This window comes from Mesoplodon densirostris, chromosome 20, assembly GCF_025265405.1.
Source record: "Mesoplodon densirostris isolate mMesDen1 chromosome 20, mMesDen1 primary haplotype, whole genome shotgun sequence".
Taxonomy (NCBI): Eukaryota; Metazoa; Chordata; class Mammalia; order Artiodactyla; family Ziphiidae; genus Mesoplodon; species Mesoplodon densirostris.
The window spans coordinates 5,245,248-5,267,687 of NC_082680.1; the positions used below are offsets into that span (position 1 = coordinate 5,245,248).

General features: G+C 36.0%; 1 protein-coding gene across 1 annotated transcript in view; it reads left to right on the forward strand.

Annotated features, from left to right (window-relative positions):
* Positions 1-22,440, forward strand: part of VEGFC (vascular endothelial growth factor C) — a 78,722-nt gene that overhangs the window by 51,415 nt on the left and 4,867 nt on the right. The window contains exon 4 of the mRNA XM_060086018.1: positions 8,067-8,218. Coding sequence (XP_059942001.1) covers positions 8,067-8,218 — 152 coding nt within the window. The remainder of the gene's footprint in view (positions 1-8,066; positions 8,219-22,440) is intronic.

Genomic DNA, 22,440 nt, shown 5'->3' on the forward strand with positions numbered 1-22,440 from the left:
CTTTCCTGTAAAAACCGCTTTCCACAAATACCCAAATTCCTTTACTCTTTAAATTATGTCAAAATCTCTTACCTCCAAGTCATTCCGGTACTGCATCCTGGGTTTGAAACCTCCTTACACATCACCACCATGTCCCCACTTATCGAGCTGATTTCTACACATCCTTAGGCCTAGACATAAATGTCGCCTTCACAGCATCCTGTCCTGTGCTCCGATAGCACCCTTTATTACCTGTACAATATAGCGTCATTACCTTATCTGTCTGTCAGATTATTTTACTCCCCAGGCTCTAAACCTCATGAAAGCAAAGGCTGTGTTTGGTTATTACCATGGGGCCTAATAGCGCGGTAGCTGGCACGTAGTGAACACTGGGCACTAAATAAATACTTAAATCAAAGGGAGCAGATTTGGAGTCAAAGGCAGAGTTCTGAATAGGCTGGTTTTGAAGCATCTGAGTGATATTTAGGTGGAGATACCAGAGGAAGAGTGGGCATAGAATTCTAGAATTCTACAGCAGTGATTGGATCTTCAGCTGTAGATTTGGGAGGAAGCCTCATATCGATGAATGTGGTTTGAAGCCTCTATGTGGTCGTTACTGCTGAGAGAACTCTTGTATCAGGAGAGAGATTGGAAGCTAATACCCAGGGAAAGCCAATATTCAGTCGTTGATGTCCCGCCCATTTCTCCCTTTGATTTTGTAATATCATGCCCTTCTCCCACCCAAAGAATCCATGCAGATTTATTTTTTAAGGTAAAAGGGATAATTTGAATTTAAATTCAATTAAGCAAATGTGGTGAAGCACCTACTAAGTAGTGTTTATCAAGGAGGTTTACAAACCAAGGAGAACAAGACATGAAACTCCTGGCGGCACTGTTTTCATTTGTCTCTGACCGTTTTACTAATTTTGCAGCTTGTAGAAGCTTGCACTCAGGTAACACTCTTTTCCTGAGTTTATCTGTTTTTTTATATTTTCAATATAGTATAAATGGGAGCATGTGATGATTGCTTTCAAACATAAAAGGAAGTTTCTTACCGATACTTTCTGAAGGAGAAAAAAAAAAGTGTTTTGTTACAGGAATTCCAGACACATCTTTTGGCAACAAGTCACCAGTTAGAATCACATAAACTGTAAGGACAATGTACCTTAAGTAATGTAAAACCCAAGTTTTTAGTAGAAACTTCATAGAAAAATTTGATGGGGTTCCATGAAGGACAGGTTATCAGCGTGTGTGAGGAAGCCAGCCGTGAGTTGGAAAGTAAAACCACATGCACTGAGCATTCCAGAGTGAGCTAATCCATAGCAACTGCTCCGAAGTCCTTCCCAACTAACAGCTAAGTGACTTTGAAAAGTTACACTGATCGGATGTCTTCTCGACCTCTTTCCTAAACATATGCTTTAAGTGTATTTTCTCATGAAAAATTGTATGTTTAAGACACATAACCCAAAAGTAGAAAGTGGATTTTGCAGAACATAAATTATTTGATGGCCAAAGTAGGAGCAGAAGAAAGTCATCTGCTTTTGAGCCAAACATATGGACAAAAAGTTATCTAAATGTTGGTATTCTTGTTGAATAGTGTCACTGAAGATAGGAATGAAAAAATAACTGCTAAATCTATGGGCTTTCCTTGGACATCTTGGAGTTAGAACTGGAGAAACTGTGTGTGTTCGTTAGTATCAGCTGAAGAAGCAGCTCAGTCTGGGCCCTAAACATCCTTTCCTCATTCTGATGTACATGAACCACATTATTTAAAATTCTGTGTTGCTGTCTTAGAAATAGCCATTCTATGTTTGTGTTATCTTATAAAGAAATAGTATGAGCATATAGACTAGCAAAAGCATGCCAGATTATATTGGAGTTCAAGTGTTTCCTAAAATTGTCTTTTACTGCAAAATTCATTTAAACCTAAGTAAAATGTGCAACTCTGGGATGAAACTCAGAAGTATTATTTTGCACTGCCGACAGGGATAGTTCTTCCCTTAATTAAACAGAACACTAGCAGTCTGAAGGATTACTTTATTACATTCATATGTATTTAACAAGTGGAATGCGATTTGTTCTGAATCTTTAGCTAAGTAATATTTGGCAAGCACGGTTGTTGGAAATCAGGTTTTATCCAGATGTGGGAAAAGAACTCAATACCAATACCCGTTATCAGAAGTTAATGTATCTGTTAAACATACCATTTTTTTCCAACTAAATGTACTGATCCTGTCCACAAGTTTTATTCAATTTTTCTGAAACTCCTGAATTGGGGTTTTTATTTTAATTGTAGCACTGTATGTACATCTTATTTATAAAAACATGTAAAATGAATTCAATACCAGATGTAAATCTGTTAGGACCTGCTGTCTTCCCAGACCCAATTTAAGTTCCATAGACCCTTGATAGCTGGCCATGTGGTTCATATACTCAGTTGAAAGGTTAAAATAAACCCTCAATTTTCATCTTTTCCCATGTTTAGGGATTATTTCTTTAAATATTGTGCAGTTTTTCTGTCTGACTTTGCAGTTATTAGCCATGCTCGCCAGGGGCTACAGATGTGTCTACACTTAATGAATGGACTCAGGGTTGGAATATTTAAATTACATATGGTAGTGAAATATTATTCTCTGGAGAGAAACTGGTCATATTTTGAGGTAAAAAGATGTTGTAAAGGAAGGCACTTTTTGTGTCATATTTTTATCCACTCAAACATTCTCTAGAATTTGGTACTAAACTGTAATCCAGGATCTTCTCAAAAAGGAAGTTCTACACCTTTTTCTTGCATAGCCTGCAAGAGAAGTAGAAATAGGAATTGTTGCTTTACAACTGTTGCTATGCTGGTGTAAACAACCTATTGTTTCAAAATGTGGCTTTATTTGAAGTTCATTCTTGTTGGTGGGAATGGACTGTTAAATATTCTTATTAAAGAATTCCAGTAGATAGCAAATGGGGACCTGTCTGTTGGAAATGTTTGTCATTTCCTCTTGTTTATCACAGTTTTTACTGAATACACAATCAAAATTTTTTTTCAATTTCCATCTTTGTTTAAATGCCATCTTTATGTAAATTCTTTTGATCTTCTCCAAAACCAGCAACTCTTTTAATAGGCATATGCTGATAGTATAGCATCAGTCTCCATAGTGAATTTTATTATTATTTAGATGCTTAATTATATACAAGCTAATACCATCTATTGTTCAAGAACAATTCACTTTATGGTATAAAACTATTTTAGGAAAATCATCATGTGCAAAATATCAAGTTATAATTATCATCATCCATTAATGATGGATGATGATACTAAATATATCCATTAGTATTTACTAGGTGCTCGTATATACATAGAATTATTAGCTAAAGCTGAACATAGTACATAAATTTTGCACTCTATGAGTTTAAATTTAAAATAGAAAGTACTATTGTGCACACATTAAAGAACAAAACAATCTGACAAGAGTATAAGGATTTTTTACTGCATTAAAATATAAAGAATCTATTTATTGTTTCAAAGACTGATGTGTTTGGATAGGCCTTAACTCTTTTGAGAGAAAATTATAGTCACTGTGTTGGTTTCGGTCTTTATATAAATGACAAGCACAGATTTCATAAGGGGGTTAAACTGCAGGTTCTTGCTTACCAACAGCATTTGTGGTAAACTATTTGCTGTGTTTAAAATTCTAACCTAGTATCATCATACAAACACAGAGATTTTTTTTTTTCCTAATTTGCTCTCATTGTTAGTTTTGCTTAACTAAAACTAGGGACAAGAGTCATTGATTGATGACTGTTTTCTTGAGATGACTGTTGGCTTGAGATGACTGATGACTTATAGGTTCTCAATAAATAGTTATTGAAAACTGAACAAAGAAAGATTTTAAGTAAGTTAAAAAATTGTAATTCCTCTAATGAAGACTCAACTCAGTTTTAAAGAGGAAAAAGAATCATCCCAACAACACTGCCATGAAATCACCACCATTATTATCCCTATTTCATAAATCATGAAACAGCGGCTAAGAGAAGTTAGATAATTTTTCCAGATCACAGAATTAGCACAGATGCAGGACTCTAATTAATGTCTGTCTCTTTTTAAGACTAAGATCTTGGTTATTCTTATATCTCTAGTAGAAAAGGGAAGTTGCCAGTTATTTGAAAAGTTTATTTATTTAGGGAAACGTGAGTTTATAATGTGATTCTAATTATTAATATTTTTCAGCTCAAAAAAAGTTTACATTTTCTGAGCACATACTATCTAATTAGGAAAAAGGGCTATGGACATTCTTAGTAACATAGGGATTAAATATAGCAATATAAAATTCACAAATTGGTCTGTAAAAAAGAAAATGGAATTTATTATACTTATTGAAAAGGAGTAGAAACTGTATTTAATCATTTTAAATGAAAAAAACAGTCAATCAATACTCACATTTAAAGCTAGTGCAGAAAGGAGGTGGGGAATGAGAGCAGCTCCTTTAATGTGTGACAGCAGCTGGCACTGGCCCAATTGCGTCTTACTGTCCACACATACAGCACATCTCAGTAGATGTTTCTAATTCTTCTGAAGTCAACAGATGAATAAAACTCAATTATCAAAAATTTTTTTCCCTTTAATATTGGTCAAAAGCATCTTCCTCTGGACCCTTAAATGTTTTCCACACTGACACAGTCAATTAGAAAGTTAAGGAAACTGCCTGAAAATCTCAAGTCAAAATTTGGAGGTGGGGCTTCCCTGGTGGCGCGGTGGTTGGGAGTCCGCCTGCCGATGCAGGGGACGCGGGTTCGTGCCCCGGTCTGGGCGGAGCCCGCGTGCCGCGGAGCGGCTGGGCCCGTGAGCCATGGCCGCTGGGCCTGTGTGTCCGGAGCCTGTGCTCTGCAGCGGGAGAGGCCACAGCAGTGAGAGGCCCGCGTACCGCAAAAAAAAAAAAAAAAAAAATTTGGAGGTGGAAGGTATGTTTCAAAGAGAAGAAAAGGGTTTTTACTTTAATCTTCAGCCTGTTTCTTCCTTTGGAGCAAATTAACTGAATTGAGCTGGCCAATTGCCTACTTGGACTCAAACAAGAGACATTTCTATGACATCAATAATTAAATATTTATTTTCCTTAATTGGAAATAATTTTTCTCTCAAACTGCACCACAGTTTTAATGCCTATGAAAAATCTTCAACTTACAGGAAAAAAACAGTTCTCTGAACAGTGATTTGTTTTTCCAGTGCCTCTTTACCTGTCCCTTTATCCTTTTAGTCACTGTATTCACCAACACAAATCCCTTCCACCCTTTGGAAGTATAGCACCAGGCTTATTTTACCAGGAAGATGCCTCTTAATGTGCATTTTACTGATCTCCGTCTCACTAGAACATTCTTCAAAGCCCTAGTTCCTGAATACATACCTGGTGCTTTGGGGCAGGTCCTGATTGTGGACATTGTCCACCCAGGAATGGCCGAGATCTGTCCACGATCACTGGTAACACTCACTGTGGTCTCTTTCCCCTTTGGAAATCATGCCAGGGTGGAACCCGGAATGGCAGCAGTCATTGAAAGTAGGAAGGATGCGGCTGAGGTCTGGGGGTGGGGAAGCATCATTCACTCTTCTACAATAGCTGTTATCTCATAGTCCCTCATCCCTCGCTATCAGGCCCTGTTCTGCCTTGTGTCACTTGAGACGATGCCAGATCTCGCAGTGGTTATTACACGCATTCTGTAAGCAGAAATGCCCTCATGGCCTGACCCATCTGATCCCTTTCTCTCCAATCACATGAGGCCACCCTTCTTGTTTCTTCATTCCCACCTGCTCCAGCCCTCAGACGCGCTCTGGTACCCAGTTATCGCCACTCAGTCCTTATCGCACTTGAAGACCTTTGACCCTGTGACCACACCCACCTTCTTAAAGCTCTCCCCTCTTTCTTTTGCTTCCCTTGGCTTAACAGTTCCCCTCCTGGTTCTCCATGTAGGATCAGACTTCTTCCCAAACATATTTACTGGTTCATGTGCCTTTTTTCACCCCTTATATGTTCCTGTTGCCCAGGTTTCTATTATTAGGTGTGTTCTGTCTTCATTCAGAATGATCTCACCAAGTATTCTCATCAATGCCCAAGAATTTAGTTCCAACTTTAATACCACTGGCCTTTAAGGGGCTCTCCTAAGCTCTAAGTACATATGTCTAATTGCCAGTTAAACATAAATTCTTAGGTTTTTCTGAGCTGACCTGTACATCTTTCTATCATTTCCACTATGACAGAGTTTAATTAAGTAATTTATAAATATATAAATATGAAAATTAAATAAGCAATTCTAAACCACTTTATATTTCTTCTAGAATGCTGGTTCTTAATGTAGGGTCGAGAGATGTCATAAGAAGTAGAAAAACTGTAGTGTATATAGATAGTACAGAATTCTCTCTCTTAAAATAGTTATACATCGTGCAAAAGATTTCTGCCAGTGTGACATTTTTTCCTAATAAAAGGCTTTCATCCAAACTGCATAAACGAATGTCTTTTTAGAGAAGAAACGGGTCAAAATAATAATACTGGGATACATTGAGGCCATATGTTGAGATTATCAACATAGAATAGAAAGTATTCTGGAAAACATCTAGAATCTTGAGAATATATGCAAATATTAATAACTCACATCTACACAGCAATCAAAATACATATCACAATCATATACGTTAGCTTACATAATTTTTAAAACAGTGCCATGAATTAATTAATGGGTCAAATGTCACCCTGAATTTACTGGTTGTTAAAGAAATATACAGCTTCGAGAAGTTAAATGACCTTTCCAAGTTCACATAACTTATAAGTGGGGTTGCTAATAAAGGCGCCCTGTCTGGATGTGAGTCTTGTGCCCATTCCTCCTAAGGCACTTATGCTAAGAAAGTAGCTGCAGTTTTACGTGAATATATAAGAAATACATTTCAAGTGAAGAAAATGTGCATTTATAATTTAGATATTTCTATATTTCATTCTTCAAAATTCATTTCGATGAATCTCCCTTAGGCATGGACAGAAAGGGCAACTAATTCTGTTCCCTAAGTACCTGCGATGATCTTCCACTGTTGGCATGAAATTACAGCAAAGGGTGGAATTGCAAGGCTCGGGGTGTGGTATCTTTTTTAGCACTACACAAATGTCTGTAAAGGTACCGGACAACACATGGTTTAACTACAAGTTAATTACTATGAGCTGATCTTATCAAGCAGTAATGGTCAGGATTTCACTTTCACCATTATTACTGATCATAAGTTAGATTTTAAGGATCTTTGGAATTTAAATCCTCTTAGTTTTACTTAATCACTAATTTATTTGTATATTCAACTTAAAACATTGTTTTTGTGGAAGGAAGAGGAAGAGCTGAAGTTCTCCACTAATAAGGCATTCAGAATGAGGTTTTAAACGAAATGTTAAGACTCTAATCCACCATCATGTATAATGTCCTACCCTATTTTACACTTGTATTTTCATAATGCCTTCATCAAAATAGCAGAAACGATCCTTTACTAATAAATGTATTTATTTTTCTTTTAAACATAATAAATTCATAAGATATCTCAGATAAATGTAAAACTACTTTGAGGCTGAAGTTTAATTTGGAATGAAAGTCAGTTTTACATCTATGTATTTTATGTCTGTGTATTCAATTTACGTAAAATAGGACTTAACCAAACATTTCTAGGTTGTGTGACCAATAGCTTTGCTCTTACATCACAAAGATATTTATATCAGTGCCATTTTTTTAAACCCCTGGAATAATCTAGGACTCTGAAACAATCCTTTTTTCCTTGAACATGTTGGTCTGTCACATCTCTGCTCTGTAGTCATTAGTTGGTTATCAAAATTCTAATATGCTTTATAATAGTGACATGAGTTAAGCATATGGACTGTTTACTATTCTGATAAAGGATACTTATTAGACACAAAACAGTTTTTATATTGTAATCATAAAAAACTTTAGCATCCTGCATACATTATGCAGCACTACCTAATCATGAAGAGTTAATCTCACTCTTTTTGGACTCCAACATGTACCATAAAAATGCTTTATAGCATCTATATAATTTTTCTTCTTTTGTCCCTTCTTTGTAGTTGTTTGAAATTACAGTGCCTCTCTCTCAAGGCCCCAAACCAGTAACAATCAGTTTTGCCAATCACACTTCCTGCCGATGCATGTCTAAGCTGGATGTTTACAGACAAGTCCATTCAATTATTAGACGTTCCCTGCCAGCAACACTACCACAGTGAGTATGAATGAAATCTATTTTTTCTTCATCCTATACTAATATAAAATCATTTCCAAGTAAACACAGTTGATTGAAAGAATTTTTGTGAAATTTGCGATAATATACTTCTGCATCAAATAAAAAGACAAATTTAAAAGTGCACCGTGAACGTAAAATTAAACTGAGACGAGAAAACCCATGTTATAGACAAAATAGCTTACAATATAAAAGAAGTACTTCTGTGGAATGACACACATGCCACCAACATTCAACGTTCATGAAGTCAGCTGTGCAAATTCATAGGTGATGCTCAAACTAAAAATATTTGAGCGTAAGATCTTTGGTCCCAAACAAAAAGTAAATATAAATACATTATTTTCCATCTATTAGCATTCAGTTGCCTCTCTTCAGTCTCAATTAGTTTTTCTCTATATATCGATTCATATTTTTTTTTTCAGCAAGGATTGAATACTGAAATTTTGATTAATACTTGAAATAAATTTTCTTAATATTACTTCAAATTAACAATCAAAGTAACATTTGTTGCTCAAATTTTTTTCGCATCCTATTTTTTAGTTCGGTATATGGCAACATATGATTCATTAGATCTTATAAAGGGCCTGGATAGAGCCTCACGTACTGACTCTATGAACAGTTTATAATGAATCATTATGCACTGCCATCTGAGATCTAGGAACTTTTTGTCCCCAGATTAGGATGCAGCTCTTTGTTCTTCAGTATAGCCAGGGAATATGGAATGGGCGTGTAAATAAACCCTAGATAATTCCAAGATTTGTAACAAAAGTATAAATAAATTGATGGGTAAACATATACATTTACCAAAAACCTTTTTAGAAACCTTTCATTTTAGTGGACTTGACAGTAAAAGTGATGGGCTAGTAGCAGTTTTCCCTGTTGGATCTCTTTGTGCTGCTATACTTAGTGTGACAGATAGGAGGCGTTACCTTTCCAGGGACACCGTAGGAAAAACTCAAGGATAGCCTAATTGGACTGACAGAAAGAAAAAATCTTGCAGGCATCTGTGAATAAATTCATACGGTTGCAAGTGGAGACAACGGCCCCCTGAAGTAGTAGGTGCGATTTCATTTACGCAGCCCTGGGAGTTCTAGTCACCTGTGTCCCTTGGCAACTCATCCATTCTAAGCATTTCAGTTGTTATCTCTGTATTGATGGTTTCCAGAATTACAGCTCAAGATCTGACCATATTGATGACTTATTTTATTAAGTCCCTTTTATATAGCTGTGTTTATTATTATATTAGACGTAATAGGTACAAAGTCAAAGATTTATTAAGTCCGTTTATTTACCTCTACATTATTCACAGTAATGGCCTTTCATATTCTTTGAGGCCTTGAAATCACGCAGTTGTCATTAATTCCTTCTTTCCCTTATATCACACCCAAAAGCTATTAATTATTTTGGGGGAGAGGGGAGATATCTGCTCCAACGTAAACTTATTATTTCATTTCCATCACTGTCACCCTGATCCACTTCATTCTGCATGGATTTCTGATTTAATGCAGTGGTTTCAATACTAGCTTTGTTGTGTCAAATGTCTCTCCAACTCCTGTATAATGTCACAAGTAAGCTTTAAAAGGCATCGTTTCATTCATCTGACCAGAAACTGTCAGTGACTTTCAACTTCTCAAAGAATTGGGCACCGATTTTCCACCTCTGTCTTCTGGTGTCAGCCTTCCTTTCTTGTTTTGCTTCTCATTCTTCACCAAGTCTGTGTTTCACAAAGTCTGTCCCCTAAATACCACACTTATTTCCTGCTCTGTAACTGTTTCTATTCTGACCTGGCTTAAAATAAATTTACTTTCTTTTCTGCCTTTCCAAAGCCTTATCCATTTCTCAGAGTTCAGGTAAGGGTCTTTCTGCTGGCTTTGTCGTGTCCAAATACCACAGTCACCTTTGCTTCGTGAATTCACATAGCAATTACTATACTTACTTCATCCTTGCATGGGTTTTTTAGGGGTCTGTAACTCTTGCATGTGAACCTAGCTCATGAGAGTATTTCAGGTAGGCTTATGTCTTCTGTAATGTCCAGCTAATAACACTTAAAAATAATTGAGCTGTTAACTACTTTCAGGCCCTAACACACATTGTCTCATTTAACACTGACAAAAGCATCTGTGAAGTTGGTGGTAGTTAGCCTTATTTTACAGATGAAGCTGGTAATCACGCTCCAAACTTGGGAGCTAAACAAGTATACTACACTCATCAACAAATGCTTCTTAAATAAAGTAACTTATTTATCTGTATATATCTCATAGCATTTGTGTATTTTACTCATACTTTCATCATTACTTATTCTTCTAACTACTATACTATATGCTCTTGGAGGTCAAGAAGAGACAAATGTTTGAGCAAAGAGAGCTTGGGTCTCAGTAAGCAGAGCTGAGTTAGGTCTGCCATTAATTAGCGTTTTAACATCGGGTATTTCATGTCTCTGAACCTCAGTTTGCCTATTTGTAAGATGTAAAGATGTAAAGAGGATTGAAGGAAATACTGAATGCTTCTGCAGTGCTGACTGTAGTGTCCAGCATCTAAGAGATAGTCATTAAAGGGCAGATTTATTACTATCGTTAAGATTCATGTTGGATTCATTTCCTTGTCTCTTGTGTTTTTCAGTGTGTTTCACTATGTTCAATAAGAAATGTATTTTATATTCCAAGCTAGTGGGCACATAACTTTGTGTATATGTAATATCCATCTATGTATGTGTGTGGTATTTATAATATATATATAATTTTAAAGCAGATAACTATATATAACTTTACATGTAGTTATATACCCATATATAGCTATAAAAATAAAACAAAGTATTATTTTAAAATATTTCCTTTAGAGTAGTGCTATTCAACCTTTTTTTTTTTCATTATCACCCCCTAAGACAAACGTTCATATAAGCTCTTTAGCCTGTAACTGGGAACAAATCAACATCCATCAAAGATGAATGAAAAAATTGCAGTATATCCATATAGTGGAATATTACTGAGCAGTCTAAAAAGAATGAACTGTTAATACACACAACAACATGAATCTCAAAAATGTTAAGCTGAGTGAAAGAAGCTGGACTAAAAAGAATGCATACTGTATGATTCAATTTACATGAAACCCTAGAAAAGACAAAGATAATCTAGACTCAGAGAAAGCAATCAATAGTTGCCTAAAGATGCAAGGGGTGGGATTGGCTGGGATTGAGCAAAGGGAACTTTTTGTGGTTGATGGAAATGTTCTGTATTTTGATGGTGGTGAGCATTACACAGGTGCACAAATTTGTAAAAAGGCAGTGAATTTAAAATAGGAGCATTTTGGGACTTCCCTGGTAGTCCAGTGGGTAAGACTCTGCAGTCCCAATGCAGGGGTCCTGGGTTCGATCCCTGGTCAGGGAACTAGGTCCCGCATGCTGCAATTAAGAAATCTGCATGCCGCAACTAAGACCCAGACCAGCCTAAATAAATAAATACTTTTTACAAAACAAATTTAAAAAAATAGGAACATTTTCTTATACGCAAATTACTCCTCAGTAAAATTGATTTTTGAAATGCCAAGAGAAAAAGACCCCTTTCATTAACTATAATTTTGAAATTAGTTGAGGTTCAAAATGGTAGATGTCTTAAAATCTTTATGGTGACACTTTAAGTCAAAATTATAATGATTCCTTCAGGCGGGAGGGCTTCCCAGCACTCCTTTCTATGGAGATGAAATCCCGCTCAGATGCAGCAATGCCCCATTTCTGCTCCACCCCTGCTCTCACCCACCACTGCTGCCAGGAGGAAGACAAGTCATGTCTTTTCCAGATGCTTGGTGTTATGTTTACATTATTATGAGGTTAAATAAGTGGCATATCATTTGTTTTACGTTATTTAAGAACAGATATAACTAAGTGATTGAAAGAATCATTCACAAAATGAGTCATTCATAAAATCATTCTTGAGTCTCTAAAAAGGACAAAGAATGTTTCTAGGTACTGTGCGAGAGGCCAAGATGAGCTTGGTTGCCCCTAACCTCTGAGCATTCATAGTCAAGGGACAACGTGTGTTATGCTGATATTATTCTTGTTACTATTTATTTTCCTAACTGTGACTGTGCACCAAGCCGCCCGTGGTCTCATGCTCATAACTAGTGCTGCCAGGTGGTGGCCTTCATGACAGATGCCACAGAGCACAGAGTGTGCTCGCTGTAGGTGGCTTCTTGGTTTGAAAATTCATCCTCTGCTCACTAGCCCTTTGGAGTTTTGCTAAGTTCTATAAACTTTTTGTGACACTTTTTCATCTTTAAAACAAAAAAATAAAATGTTACATATAACATAATACAGTGTGAGGTTTATAACCTAGTCCCCACAATCTATTCAATAACGTGAGACTATATTACATATTAATCTGAGATTATAATACCATAATAGAATAACAATGATGATGATGGTGATGATAACATCTAACTCATAAGGGTGTAATGATGTTTATTATCAGTATTCATGTTAACTATTAGCCCAGTGCCTGACACACAGTAAGCATTCAATAAACATTGGCTGCTATTTTTACTAACATTTTACAAATGAGAAAATTGAGCCTTAGAAATGTAATGAGCATATACAAAGCTAAAAACTAAAAAAAAAAAAAAAGTGTCAGAAGGAGATAAAAAGTCAGTGTTCCTTTTTCTTAACCCTATGCTTTCCCCCAATAGCATATAGCATTTCTAGTATTTTCAAAACAAAATTCAAGTCTCAATAGCAGCAGCACCAAAAAATATCATAAATTCAGAGGTAGAGGAGAGTATCGCTAACAGAAATGGTTAGTTATCATATTCATATTGATGTTCTCATAGATTATTCTCTTTTTTCCAATTGTTTCCTCTTACATTTTCCTTCAGATTAAATTCCGTGAATTTCTATGGCCCCCTTAATGATGGAGACTCTCTTTTTATGGAGGGAGCCGTTTATGATTAAGAAGTGATGCCCAAGATTTTTCTACTTGGTGTTTATTCATTCATGAGTATTTATGTTGAGTCTTCTATGTGCATAGCACTGTGCTAGGAAACGTAGGATTTTTATAAATGGATTATGTAATTTCTTAACTAAAGCAACTTATGTACCAGAGTACAAATATACACAAATATATCTAATATAATAAGTGTACAATACACTATACTCTGCTTCATTCAGCCATTCAGCAAACAGTTACTGTGTGCCCTCTAGGTACTACTGTTGTGCTAGGCTATAGAGATAGATAGATAGGATTGCTATTCCAGAAGAAATCCCATAAGTGAGTCAGACATGTAACCTTAGGACTGGAATTGATGTAGGAGAGGAGGTCACAGTTGATGCATGACTGCAGCAGAGTGTGTGATGGAGAGGATCTACAGAAGTCCAGAGAGGTCAGCAGAAGTGCAAACGCCATTCCAAGGATGGACTTCTCTCTTTCCCTTCCAGTCGCTCAGGAACCACTAAAAGACACATGTAGGGATGTGATATTTACATTTTATATGATAGAAAGAACAGCCTGGTGGCAATGTAGTACGTGAATCAGAGAAGCAAAACAGGAGTTGGAAAAAGTGGAGAGGAAACTTCTGAAATAATCCAAGAGAGAAATAATAAGAGTGGGTACCAAGGCAGCAGAAGTGGGGATGGAGAGACATTTGAAATATAAGAAAGTTTATGACTTGGCAGCTGCATGTGTGGGATGACAGAGAGGGAGAAGTGGAAGATGAAGCTGCATGTATGATATTCAGAAAGCCGGGGAATACCTGCTCACAGGAAGAGCGGGTTTGAAAAGGAGAATTTAGTATTTACATGTGTACTTTGAGTTTTTGCAGCATCTCTGAGAAATCAGAGTGAAACGTTCAACAGACAGTGGATCTGGGGCTGGGGAGACACTGGGGTGGGGGGCATGCTCATTGGGTCGCTGCCAGCAGGTAACTGGCACTTACAGCAATTGGAAGAAGTTAAACCAGCCGAGGAGAATGTGGGACATAAGCAGGGAAGAGGGGCAGCAGATGACACCATGGGGGACATGAACGTTTCGGAAACTCGGAGAAATCATAGACTAGCACGAGACTGAGAGAGACCAATCAGAAAATTCAGGCATAAAAACTGGGAGAGAAACATATTACCAAATCCAAAAGGTATTGCAAAAGCCAACAAGAGTTGAAGGAAAGCAGTGGTGAGAGGATCAAATATCAGAAAAAGCTTGAGAATGGTTAGGACTGACTCCATGACCTGAAGGATGTGATACAGAGATAACATACGCATTTATTAATGACCTACTATGTGCTAGGTGCAGAGAGAGGGTGAGAAAGAAAGAGGGTAAGCAGGAGAGTGAGAGAGAAAGTCTCAATTACACGTGAGACGCTGAATCAGAGGGGTCAAGTAACTTTCCCCAATGTCACACAACTAAAAATGTAGGAAAGCAGACATTCAAACAAATAAGGAGCCAATTCATCCCTTTGGGGGTGCAGTCATTACTGCATTTTTAACTTCTTCAAATTAAAAACAATAACTTCAAGCGTACAGTAAAGGACAAAAAATGACATCTTTCTGCCCCAATTCAAAATTTAACAAACATGTTGTCATATTCACTTGAGATACAACCCAAAGCCCCAATCACCGTTCTTCATCCTTGATTCCCAGAAGTAACCACTACGCAGAAATTGTACTATTCTCATTCGTGCTTTGCTGTTTTTATAGCAGGTGGATGTGTTAACATACCACAGGAGATTATAGGGTACACCTTTGTGTGTTTAAATTTTTGTGTTAAAATGGCCCATTAGTTTTTGTCTCAGCAGTATGTTTTATAGATGTAATCATATTGATTTCTGTAGGCCTGGTTTGTTCATTAAACAGCTGCATAGTATTCCATTGGATGGATAGATAGATAGATAGATACAGATAGATAGTTTTTTCATGATTATTCTATGACATTATACTATAGGGAAAGCAATATTCAAGCATTAGGAAAAGAATAAAATCAAAGGAGAGAGATGTCACATTTGAGAGACAAGTGCCTTGAAGTTAATTTTACCCACTGGTAAATTTATTGGTTAGTTAATTGGTTATCATTAACAATGTTCCTAAAGTTATCCTAAAGAAGATAACATGTTCTGGGGACAATGAATAGAATTGAATAGTTTAACTGGATTTAAATCTGTAAAAGCAGTAGAAGATAAATTACAAAGGCAATGCTGAGACTATGCTTCTGAAGCTTTGAGCACCAGCCTGCGGTGTTTTGCCTCTGTACAGGTATTGGGGAAGCATAGGGAGTTTTGTGAGTAGAGAAATGACAAGACATAGCTCACCATGGCCAAGGTACCTTGAGTTGTTTTAATGGTTAATAAAGATAGAGGATATGTATTATTTCAGCCTGATAAAGAGGCTATATCAGTCTTTGGGGGAGAGTCATGTTATGGTGAGAAAGACAAAAAGGAAGGGTGAAGAAAGGTGCAAAAATTGATAAATCTAGCCTGAAGGCTAATTTGTGAGTTTGTTTACTGCCTTTATTTCTTTTACAAAAGTGTTAACAATGTTTACTAAGATACCCAATAAAGCATACCTGCTTCTAAGAAGTTACAGTTATTCAGGTTTATTAGGGAAACTTCATTCTTGTGACAGTTCATCTCTTCAACAAACAGAGTAGATTTACAGCCACAAAAACCTTTGATTTAGAATCTGAGTGTCTTTGGACTGTTCATCTATTACAATGGATCCTTAGTCCTAATGCTTAGAAACTTGAATATCCATGAGTTTTTCTTTTTCCCCTTTTAATTTTTCATTATTTCCCTTTTAATTTCAAGATTGTACATTGTTGCTTTACACAAAATAGAGATAAACAGAATAGCATGTTGATTTTAATAAACTATTTCAGAGCAGAAATGTGAAGATAATTTACCTACCAATTAAATTGTGACATAGTCTAGCACCAGTTGATCAGAAACTACCCTTTTCATCAGTATTTTAAAACATGAATTTTTATTCTTCCCTGAAAATATCCTCTTTGCAGTTCAAGCCCTAGGTTCATATGCAATTATTTTTGAAATCTTAATTCGTATGTCTATTCATCCTCTTTCCTACAAAGCTCATCATCTAAATATTGTCAAACACCTTCAAATGAGCACCTATGATATGAACTCAGGTAAGAGATTCCAGACCCTGAAGCGTATTTTTTTCCAAAAAGAAGCCAACAGTGCTGTATAGTGTGCCTGTCTTTGGGCTGTCTGGTTTCTGTCTGGTTACTTATGGAGAGCACAGCATTCCTATGGCTTTGCTGATTGACTGGTAGAAATGACAGCAAAATGTATATGACAGAGAAGATTTCATCAGTACATCCTCTGCGCTAGGCTGTTTCTGTAATGTTACCCATAGGTAGGGGCTATTAGATCAAAGATTTTGTGACGTTTAATGTCAAGTTTACCCAGATCACACTGATGATTATTTTTAATAAGTGTCCATATTATTAGACCACATCTACCGATCATTTTCTAAAAAGTTTATAGACTTTTTTTAGAAATTTTAGGTTTACAGAAAAACTGAGCAGGAAGCACAGAGAGTTCCCATCGCTCTCTCCCAACTAGTTCCCCCTATTATTAGCATCTTTTTTTTTAAATAGGTCTTTATTGGAGTATAATTAGTGTGGTACATCTGTTACCATTGATGAGCCAATATCGATACATTATCAACTAAAATCCATAGTTTAGTATCTTGTTGCACATTATATGGATTTTGACAAATGCATAATGACAGGTATCCACCATTATATTGTCTTACAGAATGTTTCACTGCCCTCATAACCCCTGTTCAGCCCTACTTCCCTTCCCCGAAACACTGCCCTCAGCCAGTCATTTTGATGTCGTAGCGACACTCTCATGCCCTCAACACATGTTGTCATTGTTTTGGTTTTGGTTTTGCTTTTTTGTTGAGATATGCCTGTGATAATGAGACCAGTGGCTATTGAAGGATATTTTTACTGAATTCTGGGTTACTATTTTATCATTTCTCTGTTCTGATTCTGTTAGTTTGAGTTAAATATAGCAATAAAAACTGACAAACTGACAAATAGAGTAACTGCTAGATTTCCATTGTTTCAACCTACCATACCTCTCTCAACCTTGTATATCCAAGCAAATCCAAAAAGTTTAAAAATTTAAAAAAGGAAACCACCTAGGCTTCTAGACTTATCCTAGCATCCTGTGCTGCTGTGCTCCAGTTCTAGTGACCATCCAATTCAAAAACAAGCACTCCTGCACGCAGCTAGCCAAGCAATGACTACATGGCATAACTCATGCTTCGTATCCCAGTCTCAGATGGTAGCTGAGTTGTCGTATATAGCAGGTTACTGCTTTAAAACAATCATTTATATTCACACAAAAAGTGAAAGATTAGATTTCTAAGCCCACTTTTTATACTAATGCAACTATTGTATTAGCCTTTCACTTGTTAAGTTTAGAAAAATTATTAAAACTATGGATTTTCATTAATCAGACATAATTACTATTTTTTTTAATATCCTAACAAACCCAACTCCATCCACTGTTCTTCCAGTCACAAGCAAAAAAGTAACGTAAGCAGATGTAAGCACAAATTAGCATGAAATCAATAAAAGTCAATACCAGGTATGATAAATATATGCATTTTATTTAGATATATTTGTTAAGCATGTTCCTTTTTTAAGACAATTTATATAGAGCCTTTAAAATGAATATAATTCTGATTTCTACCCATAGTACTGAAGAAGCTACTTAATAACATTCACTATCAAGGCCATTTTTACTTAACCACTTTTCATTTGATATTTACCACTCTTGCAAAAAATATAAGCAAATCAACATCTGTGTAGATTGCTGAGTGTGTTCAAGGGCCATGCATGATGAACTCAAGATGAACACAACAGTTCAAAGACTTTGGGAATAAAATTGTTGAGACAGGGTGCTGGTTTCACCCAGGGCTCTGTGGCTCTGATAATGAAAGAATATATTTGCCCCTCCACCTCCTAGGCTGAGAGCAATCTTGAGCAAAAAGGGTCGGGATTGATATTAACCCCTAATGTATTACAGGTTTGAGGGATGTTGATCATAGTGGGCGAAGTTCAAACGACATTAGCAGTTGGCCGTTAGGAAATCAAAACCCTATTTTGCTTTTTTTCAAAATTAATTATGTAGTCAGAGTGCCCCTTACGGTTTTCACAATGGGGTACAAGAACATCTCATTGAATGTCCAACTGAATGGCGTAAAGCTCCTTGGAGCTCGTAGCACATGCTTTCAAACTAATATTACTGGATCACACACCACTTTTAATAAGACTCAGCAAAGGACAGCTATTTGAAGAACACACCTGTGGACTATAGATGCCACATGATCAGAATTTTAATCTGCTGGGATGGTGTAAAGATACCTTATTAAAAGAGCTTCCAATGAGATCAATTGATTAACAGCACAGTTCATAGAAAGAATTTGCTTTTTAAAGAAGTCATTGAGTGCTACAAGTTGAATTAGTATTCAATTAACGTCAGCATTCATTTTGAGCAACCTATGAAATATTTTTAAAGAGATACTTAGTAAATTAGATCAATAAGCATTTTAATATAAATCAAGATGCAGTTCATTTTTTCCACTTAGAAATATATTACCAAGATGATAGTTATTTGAAAAAGAATAACATCTCAGCTCAGCTCTAACTAATGCCCAATGAAGGTGGTAGTATGTCTTCATTCCTTAAATATTGATTTGGAGAGTCAGGGAATTTCAAGTATATAAAAACCCGAGTGCCAAAAAGTAGAGATGAGAGTCCAAAACATAGGATGCACAAAATAGCCTACTACAATGTTCAATGCACAAGAGCTAGTAATTACTACCCAATATGTAGAATTTAACCTAACACCTATTTGGAGCAGATTAATCTTTTAGCATTTCGAAAGGAAGATCAATGGCAAAATAAGATTGATCTAATCATTAAATTCGTTGTTCTCTAACACACAAACCGTTAAATTTTTGTTCCCCGGTTTTTTTTTTTTTAAAAAACGCTATTTATTTATTTATTTATTTATTTATTTATTTATTTATTTATTTATTGGCTATGTTGGGTCTTCGTTTCTGTGCGAGGGCTTTCTCTAGTTGCGGCGAGTGGGGGCCACTCTTCATCGCGGTGCGCGGGCCTCTCACTGTCGCGGCCTCTCTTGCTGCAGAGCACAAGCTCCAGATGCACAGGCTCAGTAGTTGTGGCTCACGGGCCTAGTTGCTCCGCGGCATGTGGGATCTTCCCAGACCAGGGCTCGAACCCGTGTCCCCTGCATTGGCAGGCAGATTCTCAACCACTGCACCACCAGGGAAGCCCTGTTCCCCGGTTTTAATTAGCAAAAAGCAATAGCTACCGAACCAGCCAAGTGAAGTTTTGAAACAATTAATGAAATAATTCTTCGAAAAGCATCTTTATCCTCCATACAAATGGATGTGTTAGTGTGTGTAGGGATGGGAAAGGAAAAGTAGGCAAGTTAACCTATTTACATATGATTCTCAACGTAAATCTACTTCACAAATAATCGCACAATGTTCTGCTTTTCTATGCAAACAAAATGTGCCTTTGAATCAATAGGTTTTATAAATACAGTATACAAGATAACTAATTTATAAAATTTTTAAATATATTTACACACGTTAATATTCAGAACTCAGAGAAATTTCAATAGTATAAAAATGCTTTGGAAATTAAGATGTGTAGAAGCTAAGTAAATTGTGCTAAATCTTCTATCCACCATGAAAACATTTCCTTTCATTTTAATGTAACAATATTTTGGAAATTGTGTCTCCCATCTTTTCACATGAGAAGCTTTAAACATTTAGAAGATGCTATTCACTTTTAGAGCAGGGAACTTGAAGTAATTATACAAATATATTCTATCCAAATATGCTTTTTTATTGAAGTATAGTCAAATATATGTTTACTTAATTAAGTCGTATCTTAGCAGGATTCCAAATTTCAGCATTGAATTGTGAACTGATGAGTAGAAGTTTTTTTTATTTTTGGCAAAGCTTCTGAAGCTATAGTTTTCTAGAAATTTAAGTTTTAAGAATATTAGAAATTAAAATATTTAATTCACTTTGAGCAAACCATAATTAGTTGGCAATATAAAGTTTATGTTGGCAAAACATCTCAGGTATAACATAATTGAAAGTGTTATTCTGAAGGCTGTATTTTTATCATGAACATTCAAAAGCAAAAGAACTATGAAATCATTATTTAATTCTATAAAACTAGGTAAGGCACCTTCTTGTTTTCTATGACACTCCAGAAATGTCATTTCCTACATTCATTTCTACACACAGTCCATACCTTTGAATTCATACTTCTGAAGATATGAAATATTAGAGAGAAAACTATATTTTTGCTCACTACATAAGAGAGAGGAAATTGTTTTTGCTTCCTACCTGTTTGGGATAAGCAATTTTGCACACATATTTAAACTTAAGCACAGACACATTAACACATATTCCTGCAGTTGAAGATTTTCTCTTTCACCAACCTCACTTAGGCTAGTGATGGAGATTATTCTTGACACTTCCCATTTAAATAGCTTAGATGTGTTTTGTCTACTTTAATGACTGTAACTAAAACAAATACATCTGGCATTGCAACCATCTATACACAAACACACATACACCACACATGTGGGAGACAGGGAGGCTGCGTGTGTGGGGTTGTATATGCATATTTATACACACGTATCTGTCCATGCACATTACATACATTTCAAAAATATATGCATATATGTATAATTGAAATAAAGTTGCAGAAAACATTCTTTACCACGTGTACTCTAGTAGTTCATATTTTATTATATGCTATTCTTTTATATTTTAAAAATGCATTTCCCAGCCCATATAATTGAGCTCAAGATCCACTAATGGGTTGCTGCTAACAGCTGGAAAAACACTGGCTTAAGTAACGGCAGGATAAATCACATATGGCAAAATTAAAGATGCTTTTCTACTGCAACCACAACAGCACTGTACCCACCTGATACCAACATGGTATCAGGAATGTATTACTTAAACCATATATAGGTCAGTGTTGGGACAGTGTAGCCAGAATGGTTTCACCATCATTGATAGACAGAAGAATGACTTGAGTTTCATGAGCCAGGATTAATTGCATTGCTGTTTTACACTTACACATAACTGCTTATTTGATGGAAGGCTGCTAAAGTTTTGGGTAGGATGTAAATTTAAAAACACAATGATACTATTTTGGCAAATTGATAAATACTGTCTAGATTTTATGTGGAACAGAAACATGTTCATGACTTCCCAAGAAAATAATGACAAAAATATGTAATGAGTAGAGATTTGCTCTCAGGGATGCCTCAAATTATTAGGAAAGTATAATGTTCTCCAGGAAATATTATTCAGTGAAAAAGCAAGGTCTGGAACAGTGTATAAGGGATGCTATCTTCTGAGTAAAAAAATAAGAAAAAAAATACATACATATAGACTTACATCTTTTCTTTGCAAAAAGAAACACTGACGATATAAACCAAAAGCTACGAAAACAGCATGCTGGAGATATGAATCCAAAAGACCTTCTCTGAATATACTCTTTCTCATAATTTTAACTCTGATAATCACATAAATGTTTTCCACTTTCAAAATAATGAATTGAAAAGAAAAAGCATGTAGTATTTGCAGGATAAAGCAAATATCTCAATATATACTTATATTTAAGCAAAGATGGTTAGAAACCAAGATTTTAATGGAAGTTATTAGTTGAAGTCAAAGGACTAAATTTAAAACCCCAGTAATGTTCAACTGGATTTGGAAATAGCACTATGAACTTTTTTCCCTAAAAATATGTACAGGTATTTCTTGGTTAAGATCAATAACCTATTCCCCCAAATATAATAATGCTATTCTCCAAAAAAGAGAATTAGGGCTCCCTGAAGGGATGGCTGATCCAGGCATGGGGGAGGAAACAGGCAACATGAGTGTATGGCATCTGTTCATCCCAGAAAGCAGAGAAGCTGGAAAAATAAAGGGGTCATGCCATACAGGTGCCAACACGAAGGGGTCCCAGTTAGGCAACAGTGAGACAACTGGCACATCAAAGGAGCATTTGAAGCCCATATGTTCAGATTTTTAGTTAAATAAATAAGGAAGATGGAAGGAGGAAGGGAAGGAAAAACTAGAATAACAACAAAGAACATGGTCTTTCATTCCTTTCTGTGGAGCGAGG